Source organism: Hibiscus syriacus, unplaced genomic scaffold (assembly GCF_006381635.1).
Source record: "Hibiscus syriacus cultivar Baekdansim isolate YM2019G1 unplaced genomic scaffold, ASM638163v2 tig00110482_pilon, whole genome shotgun sequence".
Taxonomy (NCBI): domain Eukaryota; kingdom Viridiplantae; phylum Streptophyta; class Magnoliopsida; order Malvales; family Malvaceae; genus Hibiscus; species Hibiscus syriacus.
The window spans coordinates 1484421-1510064 of record NW_024062758.1 but is presented as its reverse complement, the minus strand read 5'-3'; the positions used below and the strand labels follow the sequence as shown (position 1 = coordinate 1510064).

At 36.7% G+C, this 25644-nt stretch overlaps 2 protein-coding genes and 2 pseudogenes across 2 annotated transcripts; 2 read left to right on the top strand and 2 right to left on the bottom strand.

Annotated features, from left to right (window-relative positions):
• Nucleotides 1–1129: 1129 nt before the first annotated feature.
• LOC120128900 (probable protein kinase At2g41970) lies at nucleotides 1130–2828 on the bottom strand. The gene is made up of 7 exons (XM_039146506.1): nucleotides 2688–2828; nucleotides 2343–2608; nucleotides 2129–2255; nucleotides 1781–2054; nucleotides 1574–1706; nucleotides 1411–1497; nucleotides 1130–1296 (listed from the first exon to the last, which is right to left on the bottom strand). The coding sequence occupies exons 1-7, from the start codon at nucleotides 2773–2775 to the stop codon at nucleotides 1165–1167; spliced, it is 1107 nt and encodes a 368-aa protein (XP_039002437.1). The 5' UTR covers nucleotides 2776–2828; the 3' UTR covers nucleotides 1130–1164.
• Nucleotides 2829–4073: 1245 nt separating this feature from the next.
• LOC120128898 lies at nucleotides 4074–6048 on the bottom strand (annotated as a pseudogene).
• Nucleotides 6049–6520: 472 nt separating this feature from the next.
• On the top strand, nucleotides 6521–9894 carry LOC120128637 (annotated as a pseudogene).
• A 7939-nt stretch (nucleotides 9895–17833) lies between these two features.
• Nucleotides 17834–20620, top strand: LOC120128896 (protein trichome birefringence-like). The gene is made up of 5 exons (XM_039146504.1): nucleotides 17834–18865; nucleotides 19387–19579; nucleotides 19668–19861; nucleotides 19951–20109; nucleotides 20197–20620. The coding sequence occupies exons 1-5, from the start codon at nucleotides 18000–18002 to the stop codon at nucleotides 20558–20560; spliced, it is 1776 nt and encodes a 591-aa protein (XP_039002435.1). The 5' UTR covers nucleotides 17834–17999; the 3' UTR covers nucleotides 20561–20620.
• Nucleotides 20621–25644: the final 5024 nt, after the last annotated feature.

Genomic DNA, 25644 nt, shown 5'->3' with positions numbered 1-25644 from the left:
TCGCTAAGGCATGAAGAGCGGTTATCAGAACTAGAAGTGCTACTCATCGTAGAATGAGAAATTCCATTCAAGATAGGGTTTCTATAAGCACAAACTCCAACTTCCTTGGATGTTGCATCCAGCGAAGAGCATTTATCCCTGAGTTTCAACATGACAGTCCTCATCTGTTGCAAGAGTGCTTGATTTGTTAACTTTGCTATGCACGTGATTAATTTCACCCAAATTTAAACATGCTTCGCTTGAGCATGTCTCACCAGGTGACTTAACAAAGTTATGATCAGCTCCAGCTCCTTCATTGTAACTAGATGACCTTAGAGTAATATCCGTATCTGAGTTGCTCCGTGGGTAATTTCTCTGGGCTTCTGCTGGCTCCCAAACTTTCTTGGAAAGAAGTGAATCTTGTCCAGAAAGGTTGTTTCTTGCAATAATTTTATTTTTTAGTCTTCCACTTTCTTCGCGTATGTACTCTTGTTGATTATACTTGTTACCACGATAGACTTGCTTGGACTCATCCAATGCAGATTTTGACTTGCTTACGGACTTCATTTCTCGGCCTTCTCTAGTAGCAGAAACATATGGCTCAATCTTGGGTGTTGAGAAAGACAAAACCCTCTAGAATAAAATAAATATTTTTTATTTAGAGAAAGTATCACCTAATCTCATATTGATGGAAATTGATAGATTTTATATAAATCTCATTTGGTATATTATTATTATTATTATCAATTTGATAATTTTAATATGATTAAATTTGAGAGAAATGAAAGTAATTAATATACTAGTGACATTTAAATTTCAACAGAGAATAATTCTTTTTAATTACAAAATAGAGCCCATCGTGTGTAAAAACCGGAAAAGACAATAAGCAAAAGTAGCATGAAAAAAAAAACCAAAACAAAGATTGAAAACTTAGCAGATGAACAAATAACATCAGTTTAATGCACTTCAGGCTCCCCAAAAAATTACATTGCAATCGGTTTTAAGATGATACCACTGAATCTCCAAGAAACGGTATCATCTTCTCCAGTCAAAGTAAAACCCTTGCAGGGAAATATATTTGATCATATTACAAAACATGAAGAAAAGAGCTACTACTACACAAGCCTTTTCTACTGTTTATTACATGGGAAATAACACACACACACACATATATATATATATACATTATGATGGTGGAGGAGGTTCTGCTCCTGCTGGTCTTGCATTTAGAAGAGGCTGAAGAGCTTTGACAACGATTGTCATGTTTGGCCGAAAATCTCCCTCGTACTGGACACACAGTGCTGCAACCGCTGCTAGCTGATGTAATAGCCAAATACAAAACCCCCCAACATGTAAGCATATATCATGGTTGGAAATTAGTGTTTATTATTTATTTATTTATTTTAATTAGATACGCGAGAGAAATACAACCTTGGCGATTGCCTTTGGTGGGTAGTCATTGTTTAGCTTGGGATCCACACATTGTTTGACCTTGTCTTCACTCAATCTTGGAGTTGCCTGAAAAATGAGTTAGATACGCCTTTTAAAGGGACGCAAACTTATGTATGTATTTAAAGGGGAAAATAAGATATACCCAAGTAACTAGACTTTGTTGTCCTTTGGGCATTGTATGATCTACTGGTTTTCTCCCTGTCAAGAGCTCAAGAAGAACAACTCCAAAACTGTATACATCACTTTTCTGTGTTATTTGACCTGTCATAGCATACCTAGAAACGAAACAAAGTTAAAAAAAATTTGACCAAACTCTGTGTTAATTATGTTGAAAAAATGAAAGACATACTCTGGGGCGTGGTAGCCAAAGGTACCTAAGACTCTAGTAGAATGGAGTCGAGCTGCGGTGTCGGAAGATTGATTCGTTAAGTTGAAATCGGCAATTTTGGCCACGAAATCATCGAAAAGGAGCACATTGCTCGATCGCACATCACGATGGACGATCGATGGCTGAACCTTCTCATGCAAATACTCCAGTCCTTTTGCAGCACCGAATGCAATCTTTACCCTTTCGTTCCATGTTAGAGCTGGTCCCGGTTCAGCCCCTTGTACTCCTTTCCTCCCTAATAAATCAAACATAATAAAAATGAATCCTTCTTCTTCAGATGAATGGTGAAACTGAGAATTTAAATTTTACCATGCAATACATCATGTAAAGATCCCTTTGTTGCATGCTGATATACCAAGATTCTGTTGTTATCCTCCAAACAGTACCTCAACATCTCCACGAAATGATCATGTTTAAGCCTAGAAACTATTGATAACTGATAAAAAAAAAATCATAGATTTAAGCGTCAACGAAATATTTGAAGCTGTTTAATTTTTTTTTATAAAAAAAGTCCCGACTAAACCTGTGCTTCGAAGTCAGAATCGGGTTCAGGAGAAGAACCAGTGTCGAGTTTCTTAATAGCTGCAGGCTGACCATCACTTAAAACTCCATAAAAAACTCGGCCATAAGAACCCTCTCCGATCAAAGATTGTTGCCCAAAGTTATCAGTCATCCGGTTTAACTCTTCTAATGGAATGGCTGGTATTTCAATCGGTAGAACTTGTTCAGAACCTGCCCCACTTTTTGTCGTCGGGCCACCCCTTGGCTCTCCTCTTCCTCTTCCACTCGCTGTAAAAATAAAATTAATAAGGACCAAAACCGTAATTTAACCAAAATATAACATTGGGGGCATGCAGGGAGCAATCACCGGCACCACCGTATTGACTAGGCGGAGCTTGATATTGGTTCGGTGGTGGACGGTCGAGCTCCTCCTCCGCACCTCCGCAGCAAGACATAGCTTAGGATGTTAAATTGTTAGCTTTTTTCATGCAGATAACTCTTTTAGATTGAATTCAACGCTGCATGGAAAATTAAAATCATTAGAATCCCAACATTTATAATCTAATCAAAGCATGAGAAACATACCTGGAAAGCTATGATCGAAAAATAAAATGGAAATGGTAATAATAATAATAATCTATGAAAAGCTGAATAGAGAGGGTGGGGGAGGGTAGAGGCTGATGACAGAGAAGAAACGAAACAAATGTAAGGGGGGAAAAAGAAAAGAGAGAGAATTCTTGCAAGGTTGTTTCGTTCTTCTTTTAGGTTAATGCTCCCCCTTTGCTGTTTTTTGGAACACACACGCTTGTTTGTTCATTGTTTTGCGACGAACTCGGCTCTCTTTATACTTTAACCGTTCATCTTTAAACTAACCTAATTCTACGTGGGTTCACGTTTGCATGTCTCTTATTTCAATTCCAATTTTTTCCCCTATTTTTCGTATTTTCTATTTGTAGTCGGCTTTTATCCTAACTTCACAATAAAACTAAAAAGAGAAAAAACTGAAGACTAGGTTTAAATAAATTTTATCATCGTAAAATGAATCTCGTATTGGTTAAATTAATATGTTGAATCAATTGTCAATAACATGTCTAAATGAGAAAAATTGCTAGTAACATGATCAACCCATCTGTGATGACTGTTTCGATGCTAGGAATCAAGAGGTTATGAGCATAATATATAAGTTAGAACAAATTATTAGTAATCTACCCAGAAAATCTGTTTTGACAGCAAGTTTTAAAAATTATTGGAAAAATTGTAATCAGATAAACGCTTACTATGATAATGTCCTTAATTAACGATATGAATGCTGTAATTATATGTTTTATTAAGAATGTCTGAATGATATTGTTACTATTAGTTATTATTTTTGCTGCATTCATATTTAATTATTATTAGACACGAAGCTCACTTAATTGTTTATAAAAATGTAATTTATTGGTATAACTTGGGTCTGCCACACAACTTTTATACCTATTTTAAAATAATCCCTATATGTGTAAACATTTTTCATTAGTTATTATTGAAACATCATATCCGGTGATAAATCTATTATTGGTATGATTATTTTTTGCATGTTTGCAATGTGATCCCTAATTGTTTGGATTGGCTGATAAAACTTGTAGAAGATTAAATTTAGTCCAATTTTGCTTCGATATCAGAGTGCAAAGTCTCCTGTCTGAGCGAACTTCCAGGTCGAGTAGGGACGTTACATTTTTTTCTCGGAAAATTTGCAGGAAAAATCAAGCTGGGTTTGCAAAATAGATGGCAAAAGCCTTTCAAGGATTCAGCAGGAACTCTGCATACAGGGTGCATTGAACTTTAAGCAACCAAATTGCGTCAAATAAACTATGATTTCCTACACTAAGCAAAAGAAAGCCCTAATCGAGGGAGAAAACCGAAAGCTTCATCTGTTTGCAAACGAGACTGGGAAATTTTCGAAAACTGTAGATATAACCTGAATTCTACACGGTTTTCCATCTCATTCTTCTTTCCATATGCGGCCAGTTACCCTCAACTTCAGCTCTTGCCTATCGCCACCAGAGAAAAAGAGAGCTAGATTCCTTTGGATAATAAGTCCATCCTGACTGTCGTGAACTTTCCGATGACTGTCCCGGATGCTCCTGGGAATCCCCTTCCATATTAGCTTATGACCATTGGCACCAACTTCCAAACAATAAATGAACATTTTTGCTTCATTATCGTCACCCATAAAACGTAAAAGGGCCATATATACATGTGCCATCCCGATCTGGAAAGCCTCGAAATGCAAGAAGAATTGTTTTCCGAAACAATTAAACACCTGCACACCATGTTAACATTAAAAAAGTAGAACCAGGATTCACAGAAATTCAGGGTTTAATTTGATATTAAGAACAGTAGATGAACACATTATGACAGATTGCATTGAAAGTTAAAGAGTATGTATAGGAATCGTTTCCAAATCATAAGATTTGCAGTTTGAGAGTAGCATTAACTATAACTTCAATAACCCTAATGTTTATCGCAATTCACAAATAACTATTCCGGGAGCAGCATAGGAACATTGATTGTCATGTATTGTAGGCTGTAGCATAAACTTACAGCAAGCATCCATGTTGCATTATCAACCTCATGTGGTTTCAATTTCACGTATCGATGGTTGAAGGTACACCCATCATGCATGTCGACCTTGTGATCATCCTTGAGATGCGCAACGAGGGTTGGGATGTGACCTATGCATAGGGGCAATGGTAGGGACGAAACCGACAGTGCTGCTCATGCTTAAGCTTGCCGTAATAGGGGAAAATATCATGGCAACCAAGGCTCTGTTATTTACAAGGGAGTTCCAAGGATTCCGCAAATTTCTCCAAAGCTAAACACCTTATATTTCCAATATCATAGTGTCATGACGGACAACAATTGTGCACTCTAATCTTGAGTTCAAACACAAAGTGTGTCCATTTGGGCACTGAAAAAGAAGATTGAACACAAACCTTATAAAATTCAGTAACAGAATATTCTTTTACAAATTTAATGTTAAGAACAAATTTTCTTTACCATAGTCAAAATCCGCATAAAAACTAACGATACTTCACTAAAGACCAAACGAGCCTATGTTTCGACAAAGTTACAAAACATTCACAATTCCTCCCAAACCAATTTACAAGCACAATGATTACATTCCCATCTCCACTCTAACAGTATGTCCATAAACCGTTCTTGTGCTTGACTCTGTACACTTCATGATTACATAACTGAAAAACCTAATCTAATAGGACATAATAGCCAGCTCTTTGCCGCCATTTTCACTCTGGCATACATATCATCACTTATTACCATAGAAGCATATGAAAGCAAAAAACTAATAGGAAAAAGAATGAAAAAAGGTAAAAGAAAATACTATGAGAAAAAAAAACTGGTGAATCGGAGGGTACATCATTTTTTGCATAAAGGACACTCAAGGAGCTCATAAACACCATTGTTTGAATGAACTCCATGTTTGCCAACGAAACCAACAGATCTTTTTGTTGTTGTAGGATTACTCTCGGGTTTTGTTATACCAACATCATAGTCTGCAACAGTGGGAAGAGATTCAATAACTTCTTTGCAAGCACTGCCACCAGGAGCCATTGCTACTCCAAATATATTCACCTATTTTCGAAACACCTCACTCTCTATTCCCCTGTAATAAAGGATATAAACTAGATGTCACCCATAAGAAAGATACTCGAACAAAACATGCCAAAGCGAACATCCAGAAAAAATAAGACAAGCAGAACATAATATGAGAACTCTTTGAAAGCTCTTATAACAAAATACGCTATATAATCAATCAAAATAGAACCCAGGTTACTACAAGCTACCTTTCTTGATAACATGATCATCTAAGAAAGCAACATTCCTAGTTTTTTTTTAATGAAAAGTCTTTCAATTTCAATCAAACATAAAATTGAATCATGCAGAAACAAGAAATATCTCAGGATTGATGAAACAAATAACCACAAAAAAGCAACCAAAATACGAGACGAGAACAGAATAAAAAACAAAACTTCATCCCAACTTACAAGCAAATCCACCGTTATTCAATTGGATTTTACCCTACAAAAACCCAGAAAATGAGGGGAAACATGAAAGAAGACAAGCCCCTCCGGCCCTTTCCAAATTCCAACAATGCTCCCTCTTTTTCGATGCAACGTCGAAACTTGCCCATTTGGATTAATGAAGGCACAACAACAACGAGGCAAAACAACAGCCAAAGCAGTCGCACTTGGAGGGGGCCTTAAGGGTAGTAAGGTATGTCAAGAAGGAACTTGGTCTTGGAATATTGTTGAAGGATTCTGGTGATAATCAAATAAAAACATATTGTGATGCTGATTGGGCAGGATGTCCGATGGCAATGAAGTATATTACTAGGTTTTGTATAAAGCTTGAGGATTCTTTAGTCTTATGAAAATCGAAGAAGCAATGTACTGTATCTATGTCTTCTGCTGAAGCAAAATACCGAAGGATGGCAACAACAATAGCTGAGATCACATGGTTGATAGGCTTATTAACTGAAATTGGTGTAGAAACTGTGAAACCAGTAAAATTGTACTGTGAGAGCAAAACAGCATTACAGATAGCAACGAGAAATAGATTGCCATTCTATTAGGGAGAAGATAAAAAAAGGGGTCATCGAAGCTGAGCATGTGTCAACAGGACGAAAGGGCTAGTAGTGCAGCAACATAGTTATTTACTATCTAAGTTGGGTTAAAAATATTGTTTAGGGCAACCTATGTCAAATACCACTCATCTTTATGTTCGAGATCGAAAATGTCACTGACGTTTCAATTTTACCAATTTTAGCACGGACGTTTATGTTTTACTTCAATTTTGCCACTCCGCTGTTAATCCGTTAACGACACGATGACATGGTATGGATGGTCGTGACGACGATGACATGGATGACTTTTTTAAAGTTATTTAATCCACGTAACATTTGTATTACCTGAGAAAAGTTATGCTTTTGACTCTATAAAGTGGTTTAATGAGATATCATGATTTCAACTGGGAAGTAAGGAGCACAAAAAGAAGGATCCGCCCAAGAAAATGGCAATAGCTCTCATTCTTGCTTGCTCTTCCTTGGCTGCAATTATCTCTTCGTTGTTTTGTTTATGGGTTTATTACAGTAAGAATTCACGCAAATCCACCAGAAATGATGGGAAGAGCTCATGTATATTCTTTTCACCCCATACTGTTTCAGTTTTTCTTCATAGTTCTGAGACTTTGAGAGTTAGGGTTTAGAATTGATGCTTTTTTTCCCTATGTTTCCCCTTCTTTCTGTGGTTTTGGATTTGAAGATGCTGAAAAAGGGGTTGGACTGACACCATTTTTTGGTAAATTCAAGCCTACAATGATAGTTTCTAAGGAAAATAATGCATCATTCATGGATTATAAGGTGGTTGAAAAATCTACAGACAAGTTTCATCAAGGTAATATTCTGGGTGAGGATGGATTTGGGTGTTTTTACAAGGCTCAATTCGATGATGGTTCTTTTGCTACTGTTAAGAAGTTGGACCGTAAAAATCAGGATGCAGAAAAAGAATTTCATGTATTATTAAAAAAATTATCAGCCCTTTTATGTGTTTTCGAAGATTTCATATTCATTTTTTATGTTGAGTTATATTGTATGGAATTGCAGAATGAGGTGGATTTGCTACGTAAATTTAAGCATCCCAACATAATATCATTGTTGGTTTTTAGCAGTGAAAGTGAATCAAGGTTTATTGTTTATGAATTAATGCAGAATAGTTCCTTGGAAACTCAGATACATGGTAAGCACTCTCTCTCCCTCTTCGACTCTCATGAACAACTTAAGAACTCACCAATATAAAAGGATATATGTTAATTATTGTTTCTGGAAAATTTTAAATTACATCTCAGGACTTTCTCAGGGGTCTTCATTAACATGGGATAGAATGATGAAAATTGCTTTGGATACAACAAGGTAAGGCTTTATTTTCATTTTTACTTATTCCTCTTGGTTAATGACGATGGTTTTAAAAAATAACACTTGTTGACCAAAGGATTGGAGTATCTGCATGAACATTGCAACCCACTAGTCATCCATAGAGATCTGAAATCATCAAATATTATTTTGGATTGAAACTTCAACGCGAAGGTAATGATTATGTTGCTTTCCATTTTGGTCTTGTATTATCTATTGGAGCTCACTTTCTTTCCATTTCGTCTCGATACAGCTCTCGGATTTCGGTCTTGTAGTAACTGATGCAGCCCATAACAAAAATAATCTGAAGCTTTCGGGTACTTTAGGTTATGTTGCCCCATAATACCTTTTAGATGGTATATAAGCTAAATCTGAATTATATGGCATGTTGTGCAAATTATCTGAAAGTGTTATCTGGTGTTTTTTGTAGGTAAATTAATAGATAAGAGCGATGTGTATGCATTTGGTGTTGTGCTGCTGGAACTTCTATTGGGAAGAAAGCCTATGGAAAAACTGGCACCAGCTCAGTGCCAATCTATTGTCACAAGGGTACGTATGCCTTGCTCTTACGATGATTCACTTAAAAAAATGAAGGGTTGTTTGTAAATCTGATGCCATATCCATTATTGAACACATGTCATGCCTCAGCTTACTGACAGATCTAAACTCCCAGACATCGTGGATCCTGTAATACGAAATACAATGGATCTAAAACACTTGTATCAGGTTGGTAAGCTATTGTCTTTGTTTATAAAATTGACAGCTACGTCACACAAGTCTGACTGGTTATGGTTAGGTAGGAATGAGTGAGCTTAGAACCCATTTATTCCTTTCACTTAGGAATGTTTTTAATATTTTCATATTAAAACTTTTATAGAAAACATAACAGAAGAATATAATGTAGTTCAATGGTTAAGCATTCCCTTTAATTTCAAGAGGTTTGGGGTTTAAGTCCCTATAGTTGAATAATATTTCAATAGTTTTTTCAAGCAAAACGCCGTCATTTTGTCTTTATTGAGCATCAAAATAGTTGTGTTGAAACAACGTCGTTTTGGTAAGCCGTCCACGTCATCACCGTCATGGCCCATAAATGCCATGTCACTGTGTTGTTAATGGATTAACGGCGGAGTGGTAAAATTGAAGTGAAACATAAACGTCCGTGCTAAAATTGGTAAAATTGAAACGTCAGTGACATTTTCGATCCCGAACATAAAGATAAATGGTATTTGACATAGATTACCCTATTTTTTACCCACCAACTCAAGGGAGACTGTTGAGTTGTAAACTAGTTAGTTAGTTAGTTGCAAGTCTGTTACAATCTATTAGCTAATTAGCTTAGTTTACATGTCATGTATAAATACTTTCTATAATGTTTTGTGAATACATAAGAGAAATGAATAATTTTTTTACATATTTTGTATGCTTTACTCATGTTTAACATATTGTTACGTCAATACTATAGAAATAAATTTAATGTGATCATTTAACTAATTTTTTTCGTCATTTGACTGTTACGGTGTTAACGTGATAGTTCACAATGTTGATGTAACAGTCCACAGTGATTGATAACGTAACGGATAATATGACAGATGGGTCAAATTGGTAACTCAAACATAATAAATGAAGTGTCACATCAATATCATGAATCGTCATATCAATATCGTGAATTATCAAACTAAAATCATAACAATTAAACGATGAAAATCATTAATTAAATGATCACATTAAATTTATTTTATGTGTTTAAAGCTCATATTAAAAAAAATACAATAATCATATTAAATTTTTTTTAAGGTTATAATTACCTCTGATGTATTTTTGGAAAGAAAAAAAGGACGAACTTTATCTAAAAGTTAATCTTGAAAACACTATTGTAAAAAAATATTATTAAAAAATCTCCTCCGATCCCATAACTCGATTTAAAGGTTTTTTTGACCCTCCATATATACACTCTTTATTCTTAAACTACTTTTTATTACCTTTGCTTTAACTTAAAAGAAGTTACTAAATTTTATTTAAAAGATTATAATAATATTATAATTGAAGAGAACGATGTTCTCTCTAAAGAGAGTTAGTAAAATGTATATTGTCGATAATTAAGAAATATTCTAAATAAATATTATTTTATAATAATCTTAAGATTATTAAAAAGACTATAATAATAATATATGCTTTTATATTTTTAATAAAGTTTTAGATTAAATTTAAAAGTTTTGAATCAATTAGAATAGATACTACTCTATATTTATGTTAACTTAATAAACAATTCTTGAACTCGATAATTAATAGTATTAATCAAATTATCAATAATAAGTTGGTTTACTAAAATGTGATATAAGATTCATTAAAAAATTCAAGGGTTCGAATATTGACAATTTCGATTAGAGCAAATTGATTGAGAGGATTGTCCCTAGATTAGGTATATGCAAAACTCGATCTAGAGTAATTAATTAATATATTAAATACCAATAAATAATTTTTAAAATAACATTAATTTAATTAAAAATAAATTCTGATTTTTAATAAATGTATGAATAAAAATATTTTTAAATTTTAATTCTTTTATATATATACTATATATTTTAAAATTTTATTTTAAACTATTACATCATTAAAAAAAACTAACGCATATCACATGTTGAATAATCGATTAAAATTTAGCAATTAATATATATTATTTTAAATTTATAGAGTTGAGATTGTGTTAGAGGATAGTTAATACTAATTTATTTTTCAACATTTATAATAATTCTCAATAGGATTTAAGAAATAAATATGAAAATGGGTGTATTTCTCGAAAAATCACCGGTGATCGGTATATTTACTGATCTAACACCGGTCATATTATATTTCCCGATCTAACACCCGTAGCAGTAAAGCGCGCCCCCTGAACCGCGCTATATGCTGATTTGGCGTCACGTGGGGTATAGCGCGCCCCCTGCACCGCGCTATACGCAGACATGGGTTACACGTGTGTATAGCGCGCCCCCTAATCCGCGCTATACGCCACGTAGGGGTATAGCGCGGATCAGGGGGCGCGCTATACGCCACGTAGGGGTGAATTATATTTAACGCGGTCCCTGGTCCGCGCTATATATTTTATCTGAATAATTACATATAGCGCGGTGCATGTACCGCGCCTTATATGATTATAAATACACTCCTCCGCCAGTTAAATTTCTCACATATCCTCGCATCTCTCCTCTCAACTTATAAATTAATACAATAATTCCGTCAACGAGTAATAATTCTGGCAATCTTCTCATATTTGATTTAGAAGTTCGTGCGATTTTTCGTTATAAGGTAATTTTGTTATAATTTTTTAATTATACTTATTATTTATTATCATTATTTGAAAAATATTATACTAATTATTTTCAATTAATTTTTATGTTTTTAAAATTGAAAAGCGGGAGCATACGTCGAAATAGTTTTGCGGTGCATGTAATAATATAAAATTATATTATTTAAATTATTTACGTTGATGTGTAAAAAATTTATTGTGTTATATTTTCGTTCATTTATAATTTATTTAATCAGGTTTGTTTCAGTTATTTTTTTTTTGCAGATATAATATTGCTGTACTTTTAAACTCAAAGAATGACGCGACTTTCAGCTATTGTTTATTATGATGGTGAAATTCGAGAAGATGAAACTGGCGTTGGTTTCGTATCAAATGAGCATGTTAAAATATCATTCAAGAGAAACATAACTCTTGAGGAGCTGATAACGAAGATTTCGAGGAAGATTCATGTTGGAAGTAGTAGAAGAATGTCGTAGTTGCAGTACAGATTTTCAACATCATTGTTGCCATTAACTTATACAACGTTCGAACTTTCGAACAATGATGATGTTCAAATGATGGTTGAAGCTCAAAGTAATTATTCAGACGCCTCTATTGAGATGTACGCACATTTTGTTCAAGTGCGTACTGTTCGGGGTCAATCATTAAGCTCCCACTATGGGCTGGCTGAATAAGTTGATCAAGTTGACAGCCCGACTATAGTAATGTGTAATGATTTTAATGCCATAATGGGGAGATATTCATCTACAACTCCTTGCGATATGTACTGAGGTGGGTCTACGAACAATCCGTATGGCAACACCGCATCCAGTTCAAGGGGAAGACATTCATCTGCAAATTTCTTTGACCTTAATATGGAGATGTCATCGACGCAACAATCTGTGCAGTTTCCATTTGACACGATGGCTTCAAGCTCCAGGGGGAGGCATTCAATTGCGAACTTTTTCGATCTCAATGTCAATATGCCTTTTAGTTCAAGGGGAAGACATGCAAGTAGTAGGTTCTTCGACCTAAATGTGGAGCGCATGGAGGAACCATCATCTCCACCAGAAGAACCGCTTCGTGAGCCTGGTGCGGATGGTGCTGAGACCGGACTATTCATTCACCCAGAATCACCGCAATTCAACTCCGATGATGATGATGTAGATGAAGTTCCAGGAAATGTGACATAAACTGACCCTCCTGCACACATGTATAAAGCTGATTATGGTGCAATGTACGGGCCAGAATTTGCGGATATGCCTAATCTCGGTGACTATGGATATTACTCATCAATAAATAATGGTGAGCTATCTTTGGGCATAGAGTTTTCAAGCAAAGAAGAAGCGATGATGGCTATAAAAAATTATAATATCTGTAATTCTGTTCAATCCAGAGTCAACTGATCGACGACCGAAAAATATGTATGCTACTGTGCCCGACGCGAAAACGGATGCAATTGGATGGTTCGCGTATCGAAAATGAAGAGGAAAAACAACATTTGGGAACTAACAGTATACAATAGTCCTCACACATGTTGTGCTAAAGGGGTCAACCAAGATCATCCCAACTTGGACTCTGAAATGATATGCCAAGCCATCATGCCTATGGTAAAAATAAGCTCTCATATAGCTGTTGCAGTGTTGATTTCAGCTATACAATCGCAGTATGGGTACACTATCTCCTATAAAAAAGTTTGGTTAGCAAAACAAAATGCCATTGTTAAACTTCATGGCGAATGGGATGCATCTTACAACGAACTTCCAGGTTGGTTTAGGCTGGTGCGGACGTTGAATCCTGGGATAATTGTGGACTTCAAAACCTCCTATGCATACCATAATGATCGAGTTCTTCGCGATCAAAGCCAATTCTACCGGGTTTTTTGGAGTTACCCACAGTGCGTTAATGCTGCCAAATACTGCAAGCCTGTGGTCCAAATCGACGGGACTTTTTTTTATGGAAAATACAAGCAAGTTTTATTATTGGCAGTTGTCCAAGATGGCAATTGCAACATTCTTCCAGTTGCTTTTGCTCTTGTCGAATGAGAAAATAAAGATTCTTGGGCTTTTTTCCTCCAAAATTTACGTGCACATGTTATCACGAGGGAAAACATCTGTGTCATTTCAGATCGCGGAGCTGGGATTAAAGCAGCAATGGAGTCTTTGGGTCCAATGTGGTAACCACCCTTTGTCTAACATAGGTATTGTCTCCAACACATTGCTGCGAACTATCATGGAAGGTACAAGAAGAATGATTAGCGCCAATTAATTGTGCGCATGGGTAAGTGAAAGCAAGTTAGTAAGTTATACATTTTTTGATCATTTTAATTTTGCAAAGAAAGCAAGTTAGTAAGTTATACATTTTTTGATCAGGTTACGAACAACTTCCTCGAACGTTTGAATCAATGCTTCAAGATTTGCGGTGAAGAACGAGGAAGGATACGATTACATCAGCCTCATCGATAAAGAAATATGGACGAACGCATATGATGGTGGATATCAATATAGACACATGACGACCAACTTGGCTGAGGTAATCAATTCAACCTTAAAGGGTGCACGTCACTTACCTGTAGCGGCTTTGGTAAAAACTACATATTTTTGTTTGGGGGCATTTTTTGCAAAGCTCGGGAGACAAGCTCAAACCTGGATGCAAGGCGGTCATGTCTATCACCCTAGATTAGTTGCAGATCTATAGAAAAAAATTGTTGCATCAAACGGAATGTATGTAACAAGCTTCTCTAGAAGGCATGGAATGTTTCGTGTCACAGAGTTGTCGCGACCTCTTCAAGGGATTGAAGCTGTGTCGTTAAGAGTAAATCTAAGAGACAGAACGTGCAACTGCGGGTTTTTTCAAGATCTGAAGTATCTATGCTCTCATGTGATAGCAGCTTGCTCGCATATACGTCAAGACTATCGCCATTTTGTGGATCCCGTATACCTACTATCTGAAGTTTTTAAGGTATACGAATTTGAGTTTCCCCCCATAGGTAATGACAAAGACCCTGATGAGGTTCAAGATTGGCTTCCGATTGTACCAAATTCGAGTTTATTGAGGGAGAGTGGTCATCCAAAATCCAATCAAATTCATTGCGATATGGATATTCGAGAAAGATTTAGACAAGACAGAAGATGTGGGCATTATAGAAACCCAGGACACACTAGAAAAACATGTCCACTTCTGTTGTCATCAAGTAACAATTGATGAGGAAATGATGTATTTGTTTATCAAATAATAATTCTTGTATTTTAATTTGCATTTACTTCAAGTTAATGTCATTCGATAATCTCTGATGAAGATTAAAAAAACGAACACAATCATTAAATTTTATCAAACTAATAACAATTTGGTATTTAAATACAACAAACTTACAATAAGAATTAAATGGTAAATGATAACCAAATTACAATAACTGATATTAAATGGTAATAAACAAAATTAACTGAAATATATTAAAAAATCCAACAAATTTAACAAAATAAAGTAAGTATTAAATGAGAAATAATAAAAAATTACAATTAAACAAAATAAAGTAAATACAAATATAAAAAAAATCTATCGATGCATGAGTCGTGAATGTGTTCCGCAGGGCGGTGGCTGTCGGTATCGAGGAGGATTTCTTCATATCACTGGTTCTGACTCCTCGCTGTCATCATCGTCGTCGTCGTCGTTGTCGTCCTGAGCAGGTACATTAGGTTGATGAGGAGCTGATGACGATGAAGCACCTCCATAAAATAAGGACACTGGAGGTGTATGGCTGACTATCCCACCAGCCTGTGAAAACTGGGAAAAATGGGAAAACTCAGACATCGCTGAGTGTGAAAACTGTACAGGAGGTGTTTGTGCTGCAGCCATGGGTGATCAGGCTGAACCCGCCAAATATCTAACATATGAACCCCAAGTCAGATCTGCAAACATAGACCCATAATAGCCTCCAAGAGGGATCATCTGTGACGGTGGCGGTGGCGGGGTCATAAAATCAGGTGAAGGCGGCGGCGACATCTGGTAATGGAAAGGCGATGACAGCATCATATATGGTTGCGGCATCATAAATGGCTGCGGTGGCTACTGTGAAGGTCCTGCTAGTGTAGCTGAGAATGAACCGGAAGCACCTGCTCTCCGTCCACGAGTTGGGGGACGATGGTGCTGTGTCGGTGAACGTCTCTGTCGACGTCGTGGAAAAGTCTACCCTCGTGCATCCTCGGGAAGTAGAAACGATTTCTCGTTACTATTGAACCACTCATAATAATCCTCAGCATACATCAAGAAGTCAGTAAAAATGGGCTCTCTACGTGGAAGGCGCCGATGTCGATCCTCCCACAACACGACCCACTCATGATGCCTCACCAGCCAATCTGTATCTGTCTTGCCGCTTCTATCTAAGCTATGCAACTCGTCCATATTGCGAGGTGCTTTCGGAATTGGTTGAAAACAACCAAATTGCCGGAGCACGCGATCAGTGGAGTGTCACTCGACGATCGCATAACATATCAGAGGGATCATCGCCATCCAAACATTTGATGGACCCCTCAACTCAGGTGGGATCACCGCCCTCACATCATCAGTAGAATATGGCACACATTCAAACTAAAACAAATAATATATAATTTTTATCAAAATAATAATCTAATTATATAACTATAATCTAAAATTGATTTTTAAACATTAAAATTCATACCTGTGTGTCAGCCTTCTGATCGATTAACACCCTAATTTTTTCTAAATCATCAGGTAGCTCCTGATGATTTTTCCTATCAGTAGACCACCTATTCAAGGAAAAAAATTTATTATACGCTGTATAAAATTATTAATATACAAAATCAGTTTTATAATTACCTCAAAAGTAGTGGAAATACGAATGGGTTCTTCACAACGGGACATAAAAAGGGCAATCGATACCATGCCCAAGACTGCAACAGTAGGAGACATCCGATAGCATTACGCCTGTAGTCAGTGGCTCCACACATCTCTCTGTACAACAAAGCCAAAACTGTCGAGCCCTAACTGAATGATCCGGCGAGACAAAAGTCGCTAAGATGTCGCAACCACATGCAGTGAACTAGGTTGCGCGATTTGTCCGACATCAGCAACTCTCCTATCAACTGCAATATGTATGTCCGTGCATACATCTTAACATCATCCTCAGAGGCATCTGAGCTCAACTCCCAAAAATTGGCATCTAACCAATTTAACGGTATCCTACCTCCGATAAAACTTTATGGGACACGTCCTAGATTATCCCGACACAAAGTAGTCCAAGAACCAGAAGCTATCCCTGATATCACATCTCCATCCACCGGAAGCCCCAGGTGCATAGCAACATCCTCAAGCGTGATCGTGCACTCTCCGCACGGAAGATGGAATGTGTGGGTCTCCGGCCTCCACCGCTCTACTAAGGCAGAAATAAGGTCTGATTCTATCTTACAGTGACCCTGATATCTACCTATGTAACCAAATCCAACCTCTACTAAATACGGCAAGACACGGCTAGGTATCACTAACTTAAGATTCATAATAAAAGGATCTAATACAACGTTCTTCTCTTAAAAATAAATAATTATTAAAATTAATTCTTAATCTAATAATCATGCATTAAATAAATCAATTAATTATTACTAATAATTTAAATTAAATTAAAACGTTAAAATGTTACCGTATCATCAAAGTGTCTAGATATATGATTTTCATCCAAGCGAAGTAGACTGCCTTCCGTTATATATCTGCAAAAGAATTATATTAGTAAAATATTAAATAAAGTAAAATAATTAAATAAATTAAATACATAATATTAAAAATATTATAAAATATACCTTAAACAGATAGAGAATTTGAGAGAATCTGGTGTGATGAAAGTGATTGAGGAAGGGATATTTATAGGGAGGATTGGGGTGTGAACGGGTGAGTAATTAAAGGTATAGCGCAGCCTTTGATCCGCGCTATACCCCTACGTGGCGTATAGCGCGGATCAGGGGCCGCACTATACCCACGTGTAACTCATGTCAGCGTATAGCGCGAGGCAGGGGGCGCGCTTTACTGCTATGGGTGTTAGTTCAGGAAATATAATCTGACCGGTGTTAAATCGATACATATACCGATCACAAATGATTTTTTTTAAGAAAAAACGTCATGAAAATGTTTACCATATTTATTTTTCAACAATTTAAAATATTTGTATAAATTGAGAAGGAAAGTAAAATCTGAAAAATGCAAGTTAACAAGAAAACTGATCCTTTATCTTTAAAATATTTTATTCCTTCCTTATCTTCCTTTGGTTTTCCCGTACAAGTCTAATAAACGATCTCCTACTGTTCAATTTTCCCTCTCCCCAAGCACCATTCTCTCTCCCATTTTCTTTATCTGCAAACTTCCATTCTATATCCGAGTTTTACAACGAGACTCAAAAAAAGGAGTGAAGGCTTTCCTCTTCCATGGTGGAAATCGCAAAGCTCATGTCTATCAATGGGGCAAACATTAAAACAGAGTTTAAGAGTCTGTTTTCAATCATTAAAACGAGAAGAACGGTTGCTTTCTTCTTGTTTGCCTTCGTCGGTTTCACTGTTTTCTTAGCTTTTAGCCCTTCTTCGAACTCTTCTTCTCCTTGGTTTTCGAATTCCGGTGACTCTTATAGATCCCAATTTCCTTCCCTTTTTGATTACTTTTTTCCCAACACTCCATCTTCTTCGTTTGATAACACGTCACAGCAGATACCCGAAACCCGTTCTCCCAGTTCGAATAACACCCATAATTCGTTCTCCCATGCAAATCTTACTAGTACAAGCAATCAGGGTCAAAAGGAAGAAATTCGCGAGGGTAATCGAACTACAATCGTCACTGAGAACGGGGCCGGTTTAGCTAATCAGAGCGAAAATTCCCCGGCGAAATCCGATTCTTACGACAAGATAAGTTCGGAAAACACGAGTTTTCAGCCTCCTAACACGAATACAAACAACACCCAGACTCCATTCCCGCCTACTTCAAGCAATCAGGGTGAAATGGAACAGGTTTCGAAGGCTAATCGGAGCACAGCCATCACTGAAAACTCCACCGTTGTAGCAAATCAGAGCACGATTTCTAGTTCGAGGGCGTCGTCTAATAAAGGGACTGATAATTGGGTCGAGTCATTGATGAATTGCGATTTGTTCGACGGCAAATGGGTGAAGGATAAATCGTATCCGCTCTATAAACCCGGGTCTTGTTCCTTTGTGGATCATCAGTTTAGTTGTTTTGCCAATGGAAGGCGTGATGAAGGTTATCTGAAATGGAAATGGAAGCCTAAAGGGTGCACTTTGCCAAGGTACACAAGTTTTTCATAGTTCTTCTTCACTAATTGATCGACCAAGTAAGGAATATACCTTTTCAGCACATTTGAGTGGATATCATTAGTTAAAAGTCAATCATATTTAGCAAATTTATATTCATGTTTCCATCTTTGAATTAATCATGTAAAGAAAGAATAATTTCATTTATCCATAATCTACACTGTTGACTATTAATTTTAGTTTGGTTGTCATTAAATTGTATGAAAAAAACATTTGGTCAAATTATAAATAATCTTTTAATCAGCCACCCATACGGATTTTTTATTAAAAAAAGTCAAAATCACAAAGCTAAACCTTTTCTTCAAATGATCAGGGATAGAGTAGACTTCCGAGGATCATCTCTGGAAATTTAAATTAATTTTTCTCTTAGAATTTTAAAGATTTATCTCTAATATACAAATAATTATTTTTAAAAGTTAACATGGAAGTCAGAGAGACAATGATTTTTGTTTATCGTTGATGAAGCTAAGAGTATTGATAAGTTTTGTTTTTGAAGAATGAACGGTGGGCACATGCTGGAGATTTTGCGGGCGAAACGAGTGGTTTTTGTTGGCGACTCCTTAAACAGAAACATGTGGGAATCTCTCCTTTGCATCCTACGAGGCGTTGTAAAGAATCCAAAGAATATTTTCGAAGCTCATGGAAGACATTATTTTCGAGGGGAGCCTTCCTACTGTGTCATCTTCAGTGTAGGTTTTATTCATGGTTTATGATAGACATCTGCTAATCTTCGTTCCACATTGTATCTTTGATGAAATTTACGATGATGATGAATAGGATTATAACTGTACTATCGAGTTCTTTGTGTCGCCGTTCTTGGTCCGAGAATGGCAAATGCCAGATGGACATGGAACCAAGAAGGAGACGCTCCGGCTCGATCTCGTCGGAAGATCATCCGATAGATATAAATCTGCAGATATACTCGTATTCAACACCGGGCATTGGTGGACTCATGAGAAAACTTCTAAAGGGTCGGTTTATTTTATTTTATTTTAATTTTTTATATTCCTTTTGTTGCGAATTTCGATGATTATTTTTGGTGTCAAATTGTGTATTGTAGGAAAGATTATTATCAAGAAGGTGATCATGTTTACGATGAATTGAACGTTCTTGAGGCGTTTCGAAAAGCTTTGACGACGTGGGCTAAGTGGGTGGATGCCAATGTGGATCCTTTGAAGACCATGGTGTTCTTCAGGGGATACTCTGCTGTTCATTTCAGGTAAAGGGGAATAAAACTGACATTGGTTTTTCATTGCACATTTCTCCTTCACTTAGGGGTGAACATAGTTTGAACCTTGATGTCCAGTGGGGGGCAGTGGAATTCAGGAGGAGCGTGTGATACCGAGATGGAGCCGATCAGAAACAAAACGCTTCTAAGACCGTATCTACCCAAGATGTTGGTGTTAGAATCGGTGCTGAAAGGGATGAAAACGCATGTCGCATACTTAAACATTACGAGATTGACAGATTTCCGGAAGGACGGTCACCCGTCGATCTACCGGAAACACCGAGGACATCGGATGTCAGACAAGGAAAGAACGGAAAGTATAAAGCACCAAGATTGCAGCCATTGGTGCCTTCCTGGTGTTCCGGATTCATGGAATGAGCTTCTCTATTCTGAGCTCCTCGTAAAGGAAATTAAGATGCGACAACACCAAGGGAAAAACTAAACCATGTTCAACATAAAATTTACATATTAAAGTCACGTATAATCTGTACAGAGTTTCAATTTATTTGGAAATTGTTGACAAATATAATCATAACATTAAACTGGGCAATTTTTTAATTTTATTTTTATCCCTACTCATAAATCACGGACGGGATTTGGATATCGAATATATATATATATATATATATATATATATATATATATATATATATATTTAAAGATATTGTATTTGATCCAACATTTGATAGTTTATAATGCCAATTAAACCACGTTAGAACTTCATGCAACAATTTCAGATTCAGTTACTGTTAATGTGTACGATGGAAATGAACAAGATAATATATGTAATTTTTATAACATTTATATTTAAATCTGTTGATTAGTTTGAATCAATATAAAGTATTATCTGTTCATAAATTCTCAACCGTTTGATAATAAATTCTCATATACCCTCGTATATTTGATGTTGATGCTTGAATTTGAGACCTTAACGATAATCTCTAAATCATGATTATTCTGTTTGTGCTATAATACCTAAATTTAAATACACATAAAACAAATAAATTTTTTATAAATTTTATTATCTACAGTATCAGTTACCATCTTATGTTCCAAAAGTGCAATTGAAAACAGAATAACATAACACAATAAAGGATTTTTCAGTTCTGATAGGGGATGTCCAATAAAACGTCCAATTTTGAAGAATGGGCCTTAATAGGGCAGCTTTGTTTAGATCCCTAAAATGAAGCACCATTGGCCTTTTGACAGGCTATAAGTTTCTTTTATTATTGATCTAGGTTAAATACAATGTAATATATGTTTAAGTCGACAACCTAATTAGCTCAAGGTTGTTGTAAGGTGGGCCTTACAAGTCTCTAGCTACAGTCTTGAGCAACCTAATTAGCTCATAATAAGCTTGCTGTAAGGAGGACCGTATAAGTCTCTAGCTACAGTCCTGAGCAAGGGAGGTGGAGTAGTGAAAAAGGAGTGAAACAGGTAACCACGAGGGAGATCAAGCTTTTCCATACCATCTGCAACCATGTTTTCTTCACGGGGAACCCAGAGGAATTAAGTATACCATCTCCGAGCGTACATGGAATGGATGGCTCGAACGACAGTCAGGGTCGTGTGGCCAGCATTGTGGTCGAGAACCAGCTTAATCGCTTGGTAGCTATCAGACTGAATTTGCATGGCCTCTATTCCAAAGTTCCAAGAAAAATGCAGACCAGTGAGGATGCCCCAAAGCTCAGCAATGGGGGGAGATGAGATGCCAATAAACTTATGGAAGCTTTGGAGCCAAACACCTTCTTTCGTTCGGAGCACTTCACTGACAGTGCCAAGACCAGAGATGGTGTCAATCGACGCGTCAACATTGAGGCATGTTTGAACGTAGACAGGAGGACGCCAAATATGCATCGTTGGTTGACGAAATGCCTGAGTAGCTGGGGATTGGCAGTAGGCTTCGACATGGGTTGCCCAGGAGATGCTACATCGGAGAGTGTCATCGATGGCGAAGCTAGAGTCTTTGAACACAAAGCATATTCTCTTTTTCCAGATCCGCCAAAGAAAAATAGGAGAAAAAACAGCCCAAGAAGAAGCCATACCTAAGTACTTGACTTTGCGCGTTAAGTTTGACGAGATCCAATCCGAGAGAGGAAGCATGAAGAACGATTGAGTAAGGGTGGGGGAAATGACTGAAGCCCACAGGCATCCCTAACCAGAGGGCAATCTCGCAACATATGGAGGCCGATTTCATCATTTGCAGCACAAAAGGGGCATTTTAGAGACGAGGCAAGTCCACGACGGTACCTTTCCAGATTGGTGAGGAGACGACCTTTGAGAGACAACCATAAGAAAACCCTGATTCATTGTGGAACTGGCACCGTCCTAGCATTTTTCCAACTCGAGTCAACGGGGTCTTGTAAGTGCTCAACAATCTCACCGTAAGCAGAGTCAATGTTGAAAAGATGAGAAGGGTGCCATTTCCAAACGCAACAATCTTCATTACTCAGAGAGTCGAGAAAAATGATGCCCAAGATGTGAGGAACAATATTATGAGGGAAAACACGGTGGAGCTTATCGGTATCCCATGACCCAGTTTGGTCAATGAAGTCTAGAAACCTGCTGCTGACGTTGGCATGATTATATGAAAGGTTGTGTAAAGGAACTAGGGAGGGACCCAACAATCGTTCCAAAAGTTGATAGTCATCCCATTGCCCGGAAGTAGTGTTTTGAAAACCGGACCGACCGATTCAACTTATTTAATCGGAAATTGATGTCTAGTCCGATTTAATCTACACTAGTTGAACTGCTATTAGTGAATCGGTCGGAACCGTTGAACCTTTCGAACCGGACCGGCTAAAAACCGGGAAAAAACCGCCAATTTTGTTTTTTTTTTAAATTAAACAAAACGACGTCGTTTGTTAAACGAGCCAAGTCGAACTCGAGTATTGTTGAGCTCGACTCGAACTTGAAAACTTTAAAAGTAAGCTCAACTCGACTCAAACTCACGAGCTAAAAATTATCAAGTTTAACTCGAACTCGAAATATAATATTGAAACTTGAACTCGAAAAGGCTTGAACTAAAAAAAATTAGAAGCTCGATTGAAGCCTAAAATTCGAGCTTGATTGAAGTGAAAGAATAGTTGACTCAATGCTCACCAAAAGGCTCCATGATTTTGATTGCCAAATTACCTCTATTATTTATAGAAGTTATTTGGAATGCTCTTCTATGTTTCTCAGCCATGTGAGATTGTTTTGTTCTCATATTTTTACTCTTTAGACTTTTGGGATGCTCTTCTATGTTTCTTAGCCATGTAGAATTATTTTTTAAAAAAACATTAAACCAAACAATATCATTTTGTTATAATTTTTTTAGCACCAAATTTATTTTTTAATTATAGTTATATAATTATATTTATTATTTAATATGTTTTACCTTAAATATTATGTTGGAGTTAATTTGAATCATTTTGTTTCACTTGATTTTATAGTTTTTAACTTATATATGTTATGACTTCCTTTGAATATGACTTGTGACATAAAAAATTATTTTTATTAAATATTTTTGGTAATTTTATTTAATTTTTTAAATAATTATGACATCGTCCGGTTCTTCCGACCGGTCGACCGGTTGAACCAGTGAACCGGTAGCATGGCCGGTTCGCTAACCGGCCCGGTTCTGAAAACCATGCTTGGCAGCCAACAAAGATTCACGCGAAAGTTATCCCAGGTCTGCGATAAGGCTCGCTAAAGGGGAGAGCAACAAGGTCTAAAGATATAATTCGGGCAAAGATCTCCATGAGATACTTTTGGCGAATCGCACGGATCCATAGGGCATAAGGTCTGGTAATCAAGACATAACCAAGCTTCCACAAGAATGTGGTATTGTGATCATATGAACAGTGAATATGAAGACCACCTCTACTAAGCGGTTGACAGAGGGCATCCTAATTAACAAAAGAGTGTTTCCTGGCCGGAGGGGTTTGTTGCGGAAGACGGCTATCGGATAGAGAAAAATCAGATAGAGCAAAATCGCAACTAATAATTTGAGAAAATAAAAATAAAGATAAAAGAGACACAAAATTTACGTGGCAAACCCCTAAATAATATAGGGTAAAAACTACGGGCAACAGTAGAAGAATTTCACTATGAGAAAATAGGAATTATAATTTCTCTCGATCTACCAAGGAGAAAACAATGATAATTCTCTCTTGATAAAAAGGACAAAACAACTCTCAAGAAAGTCTGTTAATTCTCTAGTATTGGAAGAAAGCTAAAATGCTTTGGGATGGTTTTGAAGCTAAATGAGCTAGGGTATTTATAGTTGAAGCTTAAGAACTAATCTTATAAATATCCTAAAGTACAATGACTAAATTGTGTAATTTACCCTTTAGCAAAATTCAACAAATGATGCTAATTTTCGGTGCCATTAATTTTGCACCGAAAGCACCCATTTGCACCAAAGTGGCCAGCCACTTTTGCTGACTTTTCAACAATCTTCCACTTGAAGATTTGATTGGAACAATCATATATTCACACTATTCTTTCTACCTTGTACCATCATGTTGCTTACGTTTCTGACAGGCCACAAGAGGATCGACACCAAGTAAATTTATCAGCGTTGATCGCTTTCGTCATGAAATCTGCTATGTTGTCTTTGGTATGGATCTTCTGCATATCTACTGTCCCTTCTTCCACCTTTTCACGAATGAAATGGTATTGAACTCGTATGTGTTTTGTCCTTGAATGAAATACTGGATTCCTTGCTAGATGCAAGGCGCTTTGACTATTACAAAACAGAGAGACATACTCTTGATTGTGCCCAAGCTCCTCCAATAGCATCTTCAACCAAATTGCTTCTTTACTGGCTTGTGTAGCTGCTACATATTCTGCTTCTGTTGTGGATGTAGCCACAACTTACTGTAATTTTGAAACCCAGCTTACAGCTCCACCAGTGACTTTGAACACATATCTTGTAGTAGATTTGTTTTTATCCAAATCCCCTGCATAGTCAGACTCTACATACCCATGATTAGTAAATTTGATCATCCGTAACATAATGCAATATTTGAGGTCCCTTTGATGTATATCAGGATCCTCTTTACTGTATTCCAATGCTCTTTGCCTGGATTTGTCATGTACCGACTAACCACTCCCACTGCTTGTGCAATGTCTGGTCTTGTGCATATCATAGTGAACATTAAACTTCCCACTGCTGATGCATACGGTACTCGAGACATCTCTATCCTCTCTTCTTCACTTCTAGGACTCATACTGGAGAATAATTTGAAGTTAATAGGAAGAGGGGTAGAAATTGGCTTACAATCTTGCATGTTGAATCGTGACAAGATCTTCTTCAAGTAATTCTTTTGTGAAAGCCAAATCTTCATATTACTTCTGTCTCGGTGAATTTGCATCCCCATAATCTTGTTTGTTGATCCCAAGTCCTTCATTTCAAATTCCCTAGCCAGTTGTACCTTCAATTCTTCAATATAATCTTTGTTGGGTCCTGCAACCAACATGTCATCCACATACAACAGCAATATAACAAAATCGTTATCACCAGACCTCTTGAAATAAGCA

Bases quoted from the DNA above. Each gene is read 5' to 3' on its own strand.
- LOC120128900 (XM_039146506.1), bottom strand. From the start codon at position 2,775: ATGTCTTGCTGCGGAGGTGCGGAGGAGGAGCTCGACCGTCCACCACCG. The intron at 2,055-2,128 runs GTAAAATTTAAA...TTGATTTATTAG, and splicing joins TTTACATGATGTATTGCATG to GGAGGAAAGGAGTACAAGGG. The intron at 1,498-1,573 runs GTATATCTTATT...CTCATTTTTCAG, and splicing joins AACAAAGTCTAGTTACTTGG to GCAACTCCAAGATTGAGTGA.
- LOC120128896 (XM_039146504.1), top strand. From the start codon at position 18,000: ATGGTGGAAATCGCAAAGCTCATGTCTATCAATGGGGCAAACATTAAA. The intron at 19,580-19,667 runs GTAGGTTTTATT...GATGATGAATAG, and splicing joins CCTACTGTGTCATCTTCAGT to GATTATAACTGTACTATCGA. The intron at 19,862-19,950 runs GTCGGTTTATTT...TGTGTATTGTAG, and splicing joins CATGAGAAAACTTCTAAAGG to GAAAGATTATTATCAAGAAG.